This window comes from Melospiza melodia, chromosome 16, assembly GCF_035770615.1.
Source record: "Melospiza melodia melodia isolate bMelMel2 chromosome 16, bMelMel2.pri, whole genome shotgun sequence".
Lineage (NCBI taxonomy): Eukaryota > Metazoa > Chordata > Aves > Passeriformes > Passerellidae > Melospiza > Melospiza melodia.
Genome location: NC_086209.1, coordinates 19,718,944 through 19,730,267, shown reverse-complemented (window position 1 = coordinate 19,730,267; position 11,324 = coordinate 19,718,944). Strand labels below are relative to the sequence as shown.

Sequence of the window (11,324 nt, the reverse complement as noted above, 5' to 3'; positions counted from 1 at the left end):
GCCCCGCAATCGGATCCCTTCGCACACCCATCGAGCACCACACTGACACTAAAGGACTTCAGTTCTCTTTGCAATCGCTCATACAGGACGTTTATTGTTTGCCTCTTGCTGCCCAGCCTGGCTCCCGCAGCCCCGCGGGGGCAGCGCAGGGTGCGGGATCACCGGGCACCAGCTGGCAGGGGTGCGGGATCACCGGGCACTGCCCGGGCAGGGCTGGAGAATCACCGGGCAGGGCTGCGGGATCACCGGGCACCGGCCGGGCAGGGGCACAGGGTCACCGGCCGGGCAGTGCCCCGCGGCGCTGTCGGCGTGCCAGCGGCTCCTGGAAGCGGGCAGCGGGCACGGCCCGGCTACACCCTGCCCAGCACTGGGCACGGCCCCGCTACACCCTGCCCGGTTACACCCTGCCCGGTTACACGGTGCCCGGCAACACCGTGCCCGTTACACCCTGCCCAGCATGCGCGCGATCCACCAGTTGCAGGGCATGATGACCCGGCAGATGACCCTGCCGCCCTGGTAGCAGTACGGGTACGGGTGGTAGCCCAGCAGCGGCTCGCACACCCGCCGGCAGTAGCGGTGGGCACGGCGGCACTGGGCACAGCAGTAGCCCCGCTCATCCCACAGCGGGTGGAACTCCAGCCCGTTCTCCGACTGCCGGCAAGAGACGCGGTCAGAGGGGCTGCGGGGCTGAGGCACCCGGGAGAGGGGACAGGACCACCCCAGGGGGGGAGCAGGGCTCCCCGGGGCCGTGGAGACACCCCAGGGCATGCACAGGGCATCATCATCCCAAGGAGCACAAGCTGGGGCACACGGTGGGCAGGGCAGCCCAGGGTGGGTCCCTCACTCACGCAGGGCAGCCCAGGGTGGGATTCTCTCACTCACTCACTCACTCACTCACTCACTCACTCACTCACTCACTCACTCACTCACTCACTCACTCACTCACTCACTCACTCACTCCCTCACTCACTCACTCACTCCCTCACTCACTCCCTCACTCACGTAGGCAGCCCAGGGTGGGATTCTCTCACTCACATAGTCATTGACGGGCAGGTCCTCCTCGGTGAGCTGCCGTGCCCGACGCTTGGGGCCTGCCCGTGTGCTCTCCTGCAGCTCCTTGTGTTCGTTCCCCCCGTCCAGCCAGCTCTGGCTGTCCATCTGCAGCTCAGGCTCTTCTTCTTCTGCCCCTTCGAGGTTGGCCAGCTCAGGAGCTACAGGGAGATCCAAATGTCGCTGTCAGTAACCACAGAACAGGGGGCAAATGCAGCAGCAAGAATGAGCGTCTCCACCAGAATTTGGTGCCAAGGTACACAAAAAGCCCACTGCAAAGCAGTGCTCCATTGCCTCCTGCTGTCACCCAGCCTGGGCAGGGCTGAGGGAGACAGTGGCCCGTCCATCCCCATGCCCATGGGTGGGTGCTGCTGGCATCTCCTGCGTGGAGCTGTGGGTGTGCAGAAGCACATCTTCCTGCTGGGCTCTGCTGCTGGGGGGTGGGTTTGTAGGGTCCCATCAGAGCAACAAGATTTGGGGCACATCATGCCCAGTTTCAGCTCTCTTAGCTTAGGAAAGAACCACAGCAGCAATAATTTCCTCTGCTAGGGAAGGTGCCAGGCAGCCTTGGGCACTGCTGTCCTGGCAAGGGCTTTGGATGCACCCTGGTGCACTCACTGAGCCAGGACACTGCTGCAGGGGGGTGCAGCAGCAGGGACAAGGAAGCAGAAAGGGGACAGCAGTCAGGGACACCAGCCTCCCTGCACCAGGGAGCTGGGGTGCCCAGCTGCCCTCCAGAGCACAGGTGAGCTGGCCTGTACCTGTGATCCAAGCCATGTGCCTCCGTGGCTGCAGAGCAGAGGGAGTTTGCTCAGCAGGGACTTTTAAACTGCCTCATTGGGCTGGAAGTGGGTTAGAGAGAGCAGGTAATTACAGCAGCACATCTCAGAGGCCACAACCTCTGCGAGGGCCGTGCAGTGAGCAGCTGGAGGTGGCAACCCCGCCGTGCGATTTAGATGCAGATGTCTGCTCGCACTCTGATGTTCATGTGGGGACGAGGATTTGGGCGTCCCAGTTTCCAGCAGTGCTGCTTTCTTTGCAGGTACAAGGGATTATTTTTTTTTCTCTCCCTTGTTATGAGGAGGGCGGCCACTCTGCAAAGCGCAGGGCGGCGGGGAGCTGGCAGAGACAAGTGCTTTGTGCAGAGAATCTTCAGCCCCTGCTATTACACTGGCCAGGATCTCCTGTGGAGCTCATGCCTGAGATGTACACGAGGCTGTGAAAGTGGGCTCCCAGCATGGCACAGAGGGGACATGGCAGAGGGCCACAGGCAGGGCCCTTGGGGAGGAGATGGCTCCTTGTACCTGCTATTGGCGTGGGGTGGATCCAGAAGATGGTCACGTTTTTGCAGATGTCAAAAATTTTGGAGCTCCTCAGGAATTCCTTGTTCTGAATGGGCTTTTCCCCAGGCACCCAGACCACAGACTGCTCAAAGTAGGTGGTGGTGATTTCCTGTCCCTGGAAGAAGAGCAAGACATTACCCTGGTGTGGTGAGACACCTGCCCTTGGCTTAGAGGCACCTCTGCCCTCCCAGAGAGCAGCTGGACCTCACCTGCCTTGGCTCGTGGTGCTCATGGGATGCACATGCAATACCCCGACAGCCCTCACCACCCTTCTCTCTCCTCTCTTAGTTCATCACCCCAGGCCCTTTTCTTGCCCAGTCCCCACTAACTGGAAGATCCTTTTGGAGCCCCCTTAATCATTTAAAACACAAGATTAAACCACCTCTGCTCTACTTTGCTCCTAGGATTTAATTCCTCTCTCCTTCTGCTGCTGATTTTTTGATCGAACACTTTAATTTACTCCTCACAGAAATTCCTTGCACGGCTGTGTTCAGTAATTTATACCACATGTCTCTGCCGTTGCATTAGTCCATGGTGTGTTTTGGCAGGCACTTAGGGAGGGAGATATATAAAGATTATGGGATGGGTCTGCGTGAGCTCCCTGCCAAGGCAACCTTCTCTGTGTTGGTGGTGGTAGCCCATAGAGCAAGCTGGCAAAAAGCGTTTTTCTCTCCAGAAGGCATCCAGAGCTGTATATCTCTTTTATAGAGCTTTTCCTTACGGCTTTGGGAAGTCACAGGAGGGAGCCACCACAACCCGAGCCAGTCTGGGTCATTTTTGGAGCCTGGTGGAAGCTGCAGGGTCGGGGAGGTGCTGCCTGCAGGACCTGGCAGCGTGCAGGCTCCAGGAAGACATGACTGGAGCTTAAATCTACATTTATCTCACTGGCTTTTACATCTCAGCTCCCTACCCGGGGCAATGTTCTGCTACAGCCTGGCAAGTTATATCCCTTTTACGACGGTGGCTGGGAAGATCTATGAGCTTCTTAGGGCATAATCAAAGAATCGGTGTCTGGGAATTTGGGTCATGATTCAGGGAAATGTTTCTGCCCACGCTTCATTTCAAACACGTGTCCTGCTGGCGTTTTATCTGCAGCAGCTTCCCTGGGGGGGATTCAGTCTGCAAATGGGGAGGCAGGAAGGCTGTGCCCTGTGCCACCTCCAGGGGTGGGGACAAAGGACACTGCTGTCCCTGCAGGTCCCACTGTCAGGGAGGGTTCAGTCATGCAGCCCACACTCTTGCATGCAGCATGCAAGGCTCCTTGCAGCAGGGTGCAGGGCAGCTAAACGTGTGCAGGAAGCAATCAGGCACATCAGTGACACAGAGGTCCATGCAGGACAAGCAAGTGGCCCCAGCCTGGTGCTTCCCACCCCTCAGGTCTGCATGCCAAGGGTTTTCTCAATTTGCATTTCTTAAACGTGGCTGCTTTTTAAATCCCTTATTTCTGCCTCATTCTCTTTGAAAACATGAGGCTCAAATCTTGGAGAAAACAATTTGATTGACTTTTTGGTGCCTGCTAATCCTGAGCTGCCTTACGACCTTTTGACTACAACAGGATTATTGTCCTTGATCTCTGGTATTGTGCTGAGAGGCTTTTGTCTGTTGCTTTCTAATCCCGTCTCTTTTCACTTGTTTTCATAAGCAATCCTCTGAAATAAGATCAGTTTATGAAGCGATCACAAGTCATTATTTCTTTATTGCACATCTCTGGGAAGGCAGCAGGAGTGGCAGCCCGATGCCAGGGAGAGCAGTGGGTTTCACAGGGCAGAGGCAGCCCTGCTCCATTCACCTACCTCAAGCTCAGGGATCTTGGCCTCTGTGGTCTCAGGCAGGACTTTGGGCTGAGTTTTGATGAAACATTTCTGAAGTCCCACAAAGAAGATGCCGGTAATTCCCTACAGGATCGAAGCAAACACCCAAAAAGCAGTCAGGGCAGAGAGCAGGATGGATAACCCACTGGAGGCAGGGTACAGCTGGAGGAGGAAGGTTTAGTCGTATTTTTCCTGTTGCTATTTTTGTGCCAGTTCCGTTCAGCAGCGCTGCTAAGATGTACTAACAGGTTCTCATAAGGGATATTGCATTTTATGGTTTGGGAGAACTGGGCTTTTTACAAATATTTTAAGGCAGGTAGTCATAAAATTTTACTCTGCTCCTCTTCTCCTGATAACTATCATGAGCTCTCATTATAATAAATAAAAATATGCAGAATAGCATCTGACCGTTCTGGTTTTATGAACATTCAGCCCCCAGTTCCTGCTAGGTTATTAGCTCAAAACTCTGCCATATGTCACTGCACAGGGTATTTCCCTACAAATTTTAATTAGGTTTCATAGAGAGCCTTCTTCAGTGTCATGAGGTTTTAATGCTCTCCAGACAGACAAATGCACTGGGCTCAGATAGACTGATGATCATTGCCTTCCTTTGCAAGGGTAAATCCAATAACTGGCTCTGCTTCCAGGATGTATTCCACTGGAACTGAACCACAGCGCTGTTAAATACAGGTGGAAGCTCATGTAGATAGCACATCTCCTTTCCTTTGAGAGCATCCCCAGGGTGTCTGGGTCCTGCTGTCCCTGATGCAGGAACAAATAGTCCTGGGACTTGCTCTGGGGGCTTCACAGTGTCCTACAGGACCCATCAGTCCCTCTGCAGGACTGCAGGGCCTCAGGGACAAGCTGCCACACTCACGTTTTTGAAGTCATGGATCTCCAGGATCTCCTCGCTGCCATTCCCGCTGCTGAAGGTCTCTGTCCTGGCCAGGGGGTCAATCTCCATCACAATCTTCTTCTTCTCACCGTTGCTGAAGAACGTGTGCTCCATGTCATAGACCTGGAGGCCAAAGCCACACAGGGGTCTGGTTTCACAGGCTGTCCAGCGGGTGGGCAGGCTGTGCTGGGTGTGTGACCATGGCTCTGGCTGCTCCCTCAAGCCCAGCTGCGAGCCACAGCAATCGCCAGGACAGCACGAGGGGAGGCAGCTCCCAGGCAGGGCCTGGGCTGTGTGAAAGGGCAGGCTGCAGCCAGGGTGAGGGGTGTAATGTGTGTCAAGCCTGGGACGAGTGTCACACCTGGGAGAAGATGCTGCTCACACGCCTGCAGCAGGAGCTTTGCCTCAGATCAGCCTTGGCTGGTGCTCTCTGTGGCATGAGCCCGGTTACAGCCCAGGCTGGACTGAATTCCCGAATCCACAGGTGCTTTATTCTCCTTCTCCCTGGTCTGCTTGTTGCCCTCTGCATCCCTGGCTGCTCTGCTCCATCACGGTGTCCCCGGCTCACCTGCTGCACCGCGTCCTCCCCAGCTCACCCGCTCCATCTCTGTGCCTCCTGCTTCTCCCGAAAGGCAGAGGGAAGAGCCTCTCTCTGCCTGGAGGAGATCAAGGACTGCCTGCGGATCAAAGAGCTCCTCGAGGGCTGCTGCAGCGCTGCGGGGCGTTGGCAGCCGGCTGCCCGGCGGGCGCATCCCCGGGGAGCCGCACCAGAGGCAGCAGCGGCAGCAGCAGCAGCAGCGCTCTCCTCTCCTCTCCTCTCCTCTCCTCTCCTCTCCTCTCCTCTCCTCTCCTCTCCTCTCCTCTCCTCTCCTCTCCTCTCCTCTCCTCTCCTCTCCTCTCCTCTCCTCTCCTCTCCTCTCCTCTCCTCTCCTCTCCTCTCCTCTCCTCTCCTCTCCTCTCCTCTCCTCTCCTCTCCTCTCCTCTCCTCTCCTCTCCTCTCCTCTCCTCTCCTCTCCTCTCCTCTCCTCTCCTCTCCTCTCCTCTCCTCTCCTCTCCTCTCCTCTCCTCTCCTCTCCTCTCGCACTCCGGCAGCCCTCGGTCCCTGCGGATGCCTGACCCTGCCAGGATGAGGGGTGGCAGATGCTCTTTGAAGCACAAAAACGATCCTGAGAAAAAACGAGAGCTGCCGGGCCCTGGGGAGCCTCGTTTCCCAGATCCAACGGTGCCGCGGGGAAGTCAAAGGGATTCTGCAAATCCCCTCAAGCCCATGGGACAGGGAGCAGAGATGGAGACACAGCGATGGGAGAGCCCTGTTCATCCCATGGCATGGCCATGAACTAGGGCAGGAGATGGAACAGAGATGGAGACACAGCGATGGGAGAGCCCTGTTCATCCCATGGCCATGAAGCAGGGCAGGAGATGGAGCAGAGATGGAGACACAGTGATGGGAGAGCCCTGTTCATCCCATGGCCATGAAGCAGGGCAGGAGATGGAGCAGAGATGGAGACACAGTGATGGGAGAGCCCTGTTCATCCCACAGCATGGCCATGAAGCAGGGCAGGAGATGGAGCAGAGATGGAGCAGACATGGACACACAGTGAGGGGAGAACCCTGTTCATCCCATGGCATGGCCATGAAGCAGGGCAGGAGATGGAACAGACATGGACACACAGCGAGGGGAGAGCCCTGTTCATCCCATGGCCATGAAGCAGGGCAGGAGATGGAGCAGAGATGGAACAGACATGGACACACAGCAAGAGGAGAGTCCTGTTCATCCCACAGCATGGCCATGAAGCAGGGCAGGAGATGGAACAGAGATGGAGACACAGCGATGGGAGAGCCCTGTTCATCCCATGGCCATGAAGCAGGGCAGGAGATGGAGCAGACATGGACACACAGCGAGGGGAGAGCCCTGTTCATCCCATGGCCATGAAGCAGGGCAGGAGATGGAGCAGAGATGGAGCAGACATGGACACACAGTGAGGGGAGAGCCCTGTTCATCCCACAGCATGGCCATGAAGCAGGGCAGGAGATGGAGCAGACATGGACACACAGCGAGGGGAGAGCCCTGTTCATCCCATGGCCATGAAGCAGGGCAGGAGATGGAGCAGAGATGGAGCAGACATGGACACACAGCGAGAAGAGAGCCCTGTTCATCCCATGGCCATGAAGCAGGGCAGGAGATGGAGCAGAGATGGAACAGACATGGACACACAGCGAGGGGAGAGCCCTGCTCATCCCATGGCCATGAAGCAGGGCAGGAACATGCTGGCCCCACTGGTGAGGGGCAGGAGCTCTGCCCTCAGTGCCAGCCCCCGTTCACAGTCCCTGGTGGCTGCACATCCCTCCCCTCGGGGTTCAGAGCCCCTGAGCAGTGCTCCCAGCATTGGTATCACCTGTTTGGCCCCCACCTGGGTGCAGAACTGCCTGTGCAGATGGGAGCTGATGGGAACATTCTGCTCAGAGGTTAGAGGAGGGATGTGTGCCTTGGCAGCCACGGACATCTCCTGATGGTCTGCAGGAAGACTTTGTGAAGATATACAGCTCTCCATGGATTTCATTATACGGTGAAACAGTCTGAAGCCTAAAATGGGTGGAAGGTCGCTGGTTTTGACTGACAAAATGCACACAGTGCCATAAATCACTTCAAGGAGGGCAGGATCCCGGGTGGCACCTTACCTTCAAGTGCCTCTCCATTTACAGAGAATGACTTTGGCCAGCAGAGCAGCCAGCTAAGCCACTCGGGCTTTGCCAGCCCTGCGCTGCTCAGAGAGCTATGAGATGTTTTATAGGGCTAAAGATGACACTTGCTGCTGAATGGTTGAAATATGTCCCTCTGCGAGGCTGTGATGAGCCCCTCGTTAGCTGAATCATCAGCTGTGCTGGCTGGGACGAGGCTGCTGTGCAGAGGGCAGAGCCGTGTCCAAGGCCACCCCTCAGAGGAACAACTCTTCTTCCAACCTTTCTTCCACTCTCCAGTTACATGAAGGAAGCTTGAAGGGTTTCATGTTCTTTAAAGAGTTTAATTCCCCTTGGCTGATATCTTTGAGCGTTACCAACTTCCAGCCCCCTCCAGCCTGTTTGTCCTGAGGACTCCTGGGCCAGCTGGAGAAGGCACAGGGACGGGGCAGTGCCGGGCGCTGGGGGTGTCTGTGTGCATCTCTGCTGCAGGAGCAGCTCTGCTCTCTCCTGACCTCACACCCTGCTGCCCTGCCCACTGGGGAGTGCTGCATGGACTCCATCCTCCACCGCTGAGGACACCCCGGGCTCTGGCTGTCCCTGCTGAGGCTGTGGCATTGTCTCTGCTTGGAGAAAACCGCCCCTGCAGGGGTTAACAGCCTCTTCCCCTCACGGCTGGCATGACCCCTGTTTTTCTAGGAACAGTAGAGACTTTATAATGGTCTTGGCAGGATTCTGGAGGAACATATGGCTTTTATTGTTTTTCCTTTTCTTTCAGAGGGTATTTATTTCTATTTGCTGATAAGAAGATAAAGTTTCCAGCGAGCAGGGTGCTTCCTTTGCCCAGCAGGAGGGCGGCCTGGCCCGGCTGGAGCAGCTCCAGGACAGTGCAGGGAGCAGAGCGGAGATGCCAGCGTGGGAAAGAGGCTGCCTGGGCTGTGCACAGGAATTTGGAGAAGTTCTTGAGAGCCAGCAAACCCCACTGGTGACGGGGTGCAAAGCGGGGCCTGCTGGATGAGCAGGGAGATTGGAAGGAAGGGAAGGTGAGGGGCAGCAGGCAGGCTGTGGGTTTCAAGGTTAAAGGGTTCCCTCGGGCTGTGGGATAAAAGGGTTCTGGCAGCAGTGCCAGGATGCCGGGCAGCAGCGGGCACAGACGGCTGGGGGGGCACAGCCCTGCTGCCGCCCCGACAGAGCTCTCACACAGCGCTGGGCTGCAGCTGGGGATAAAGGAGCCCAATCCTGTTAGCACAGGCTCCTGCAGAAGCTAATCCGTCTCACCGTCCCTCACATTGCAGACACATTAAAGTAAGAAATATAATCCATGACAATCAATCACCGCTGCGTCCTGGCTTTCTCTCCTCTTTATGCGGTGGCATAATGACTTTTCCACCGGTTTCTGGCAAGATAATTGAAATGAAATGGAAAATATTTTCTTACTTGTCATAAAATTTGCTGCCGGTGAAATAAGAGAAACTTTAACTCTTCATGGCGTAACTCCCATCCCCTGTAATTGTCAACTGGGGATAGAGCGCGGTGACGGGGGAGAAAACCAGCCTGCATAAAGTAAAAGCTAGTTATGAATAATACAAAGATTTTTAAAAGTCCCACGAATACCCGTGGTCTGAGATAAAACGCATTTTGTGAAGTTGCCTGCCTGGGTTTTGGAGAGTTGTTAAAAGTTTCAGCGAGCCAAGGGGAGGGGGACAGCTCTGTCTGGGGCAGCGACGCTCTGAAACGCCGGATCAAAGAGTTTTTACTTACTTTTCTGGGCGCTGGGTTCCAGAGGTACCTGACACCAAAACATATCAGGATGAGGGAGAGGAGCAGCAGGCTGAAGAGCAGTCCGCAGAGCTGGTACCTGGGGCAGCCCTTCTCCCGCGCCTTGGCCGCTTCTGCCTGCGGAAGGGAAAGCGGCGATGGCCGGGCTGTGCCGAGGGTCCCGGCAGGAGGGGACAGCCCCCCTCGGGCCGTGCGGGGACCGGGCACAGGCCGGCCGAGCACTCACGTCCAGAAAGCGGCAGCGCTCCGGGCTGCGCCCCGCCGTCCCTCCCATGGTGTGCGCGCTCCGTGTGCGAGCGGCCGGCCCGCCCGAGGGGGAGTCACCGAGGGGGCTGCACCCGCGGGGAGGCAGGGCCAGGGCACCCCCGGCAGGGACACACGCCAGAAATGTCAGCTGTGATCTGTGCTGCTGTACCAGCCTGGGCTGCACCCGCGGGGAGGCAGGGCCAGGGCACCCCCGGCACGGACGCGCACCAGAAATGTCAGCTGGCCCCGCCGTGTGGGGCTGTCACACTGTGGGGTGGCTGTCACACTGTGGGGTGGCTGTCACACTGTGGGGTGGCTGTCACACGGCCGGGGACAGGCTTCTCTCTGACCCGTGCTGCTGTACCAGCCCGGCCCTTGTGCCAATGGCTGGACATGGCCGGACTGACAGTGCCCCATGAGCCTGGGAACAGGGACAGTGCTGCACTGCCCTTGAGTGTGGGAGAACAGCCCGGGAGATGCCAGAGGGGTCCCTGCATGGCAGGGGACATGGGCATGGCAGGGGACATGGGATGGCCGGGGACATGGGATGGCAGAAGACATGGGCATGGCAGGGGACACAGGATGGCAGGGGGACACAGGTATAACAGGGGACATGGGCATGGCAGGGGACATGGGATGGCCGGGGACATGGGATGGGAGGGGACACAGGTATAGCAGGGGACACAGGTATAGCAGGGGACACGGGCATGGCAGGGGACATGGCATGGCAGGGGACACAGGTGTAGCAAGGGACACAGGATGGCAGGGAACACAGGGTGGCAGGGGACAGTGTGTGCACACAGGTGTGTGTGTAATGTGTGCAGCCAGGTGAGCAGGGTGTGCTTGGCCATGCACTGTGCCCACTTGAGCAGGGTGTGCCAGCCATGCACTGTGCCCATGGCCATGCACTGTGCCCACCAGAGCAGGGTGTGCCAGGCCATGCACTGTGCCCATGGCCATGCACTGTGCCCACCAGAGCAGGGTGTGCCAGGTCATGCACTGTGCCCACCTGAGCAGGGTGTGCCAGGCCATGCACTGTGCCCATGTCTGCCATGTGTGCAGCCCATGTGTTGGGGTGAGCCCTCAGCTCTCCCTCTCGTGCACAGCCCCACCCCAAAGTTGGCCTAGCCAGGAATTTCCTGACTAATTTTTTTTTCTTTTTTATTACGTTCAAAATTTTCCATTTGTTGAAATGGTAGTGTTTCTTCATGGAAATGAACCCATCTTAAGAAAGGCTTTCAGAAATCCAGCGTGAGGTTTCTGGTCTGAACAGGATGAGGCTCCCTGGTGTAGAAGAGCTGGCATGGACTTTTTTTCCAAGCTGTTTACTCTAATAAAAACCCAAAGTGCATCATGCGCTAATTAAAATTGCACTGAAAAAAGAAAATCCACATCGAATTTTGCTCAGGATGAGAAATGGAGAAAGAAATTGCTTTTAGCAGGTCTGGCACTGGCTTTGTGAGCACTGGGATGTTGCTGCCTGCAAGGAGGGGTGAATCCCGGGGGGACAGGAGTGGAGAT

General features: G+C 56.8%; 1 protein-coding gene across 1 annotated transcript; it reads right to left on the bottom strand.

Annotated features, from left to right (window-relative positions):
* Positions 1–300: 300 nt before the first annotated feature.
* On the bottom strand, positions 301–9,854 carry TNMD (tenomodulin). The gene is made up of 7 exons (XM_063170957.1): positions 9,784–9,854; positions 9,540–9,674; positions 5,082–5,222; positions 4,187–4,288; positions 2,355–2,508; positions 1,036–1,211; positions 301–651 (listed from the first exon to the last, which is right to left on the bottom strand). Exons 1-7 carry the CDS (start codon positions 9,829–9,831, stop codon positions 442–444), a joined length of 966 nt encoding a protein of 321 aa, XP_063027027.1. The 5' UTR covers positions 9,832–9,854; the 3' UTR covers positions 301–441.
* Between the last annotated feature and the right edge of the window lie 1,470 nt (positions 9,855–11,324).

Bases quoted from the DNA above. Each gene is read 5' to 3' on its own strand.
- TNMD (XM_063170957.1), bottom strand. From the start codon at position 9,831: ATGGGAGGGACGGCGGGGCGCAGCCCGGAGCGCTGCCGCTTTCTGGAC. The intron at 9,675-9,783 runs GTGAGTGCTCGG...TCCCTTCCGCAG, and splicing joins AGCGCTGCCGCTTTCTGGAC to GCAGAAGCGGCCAAGGCGCG. The intron at 652-1,035 runs GTGAGTGAGAGA...TCTTGCCGGCAG, and splicing joins ACCTGCCCGTCAATGACTAT to TCGGAGAACGGGCTGGAGTT.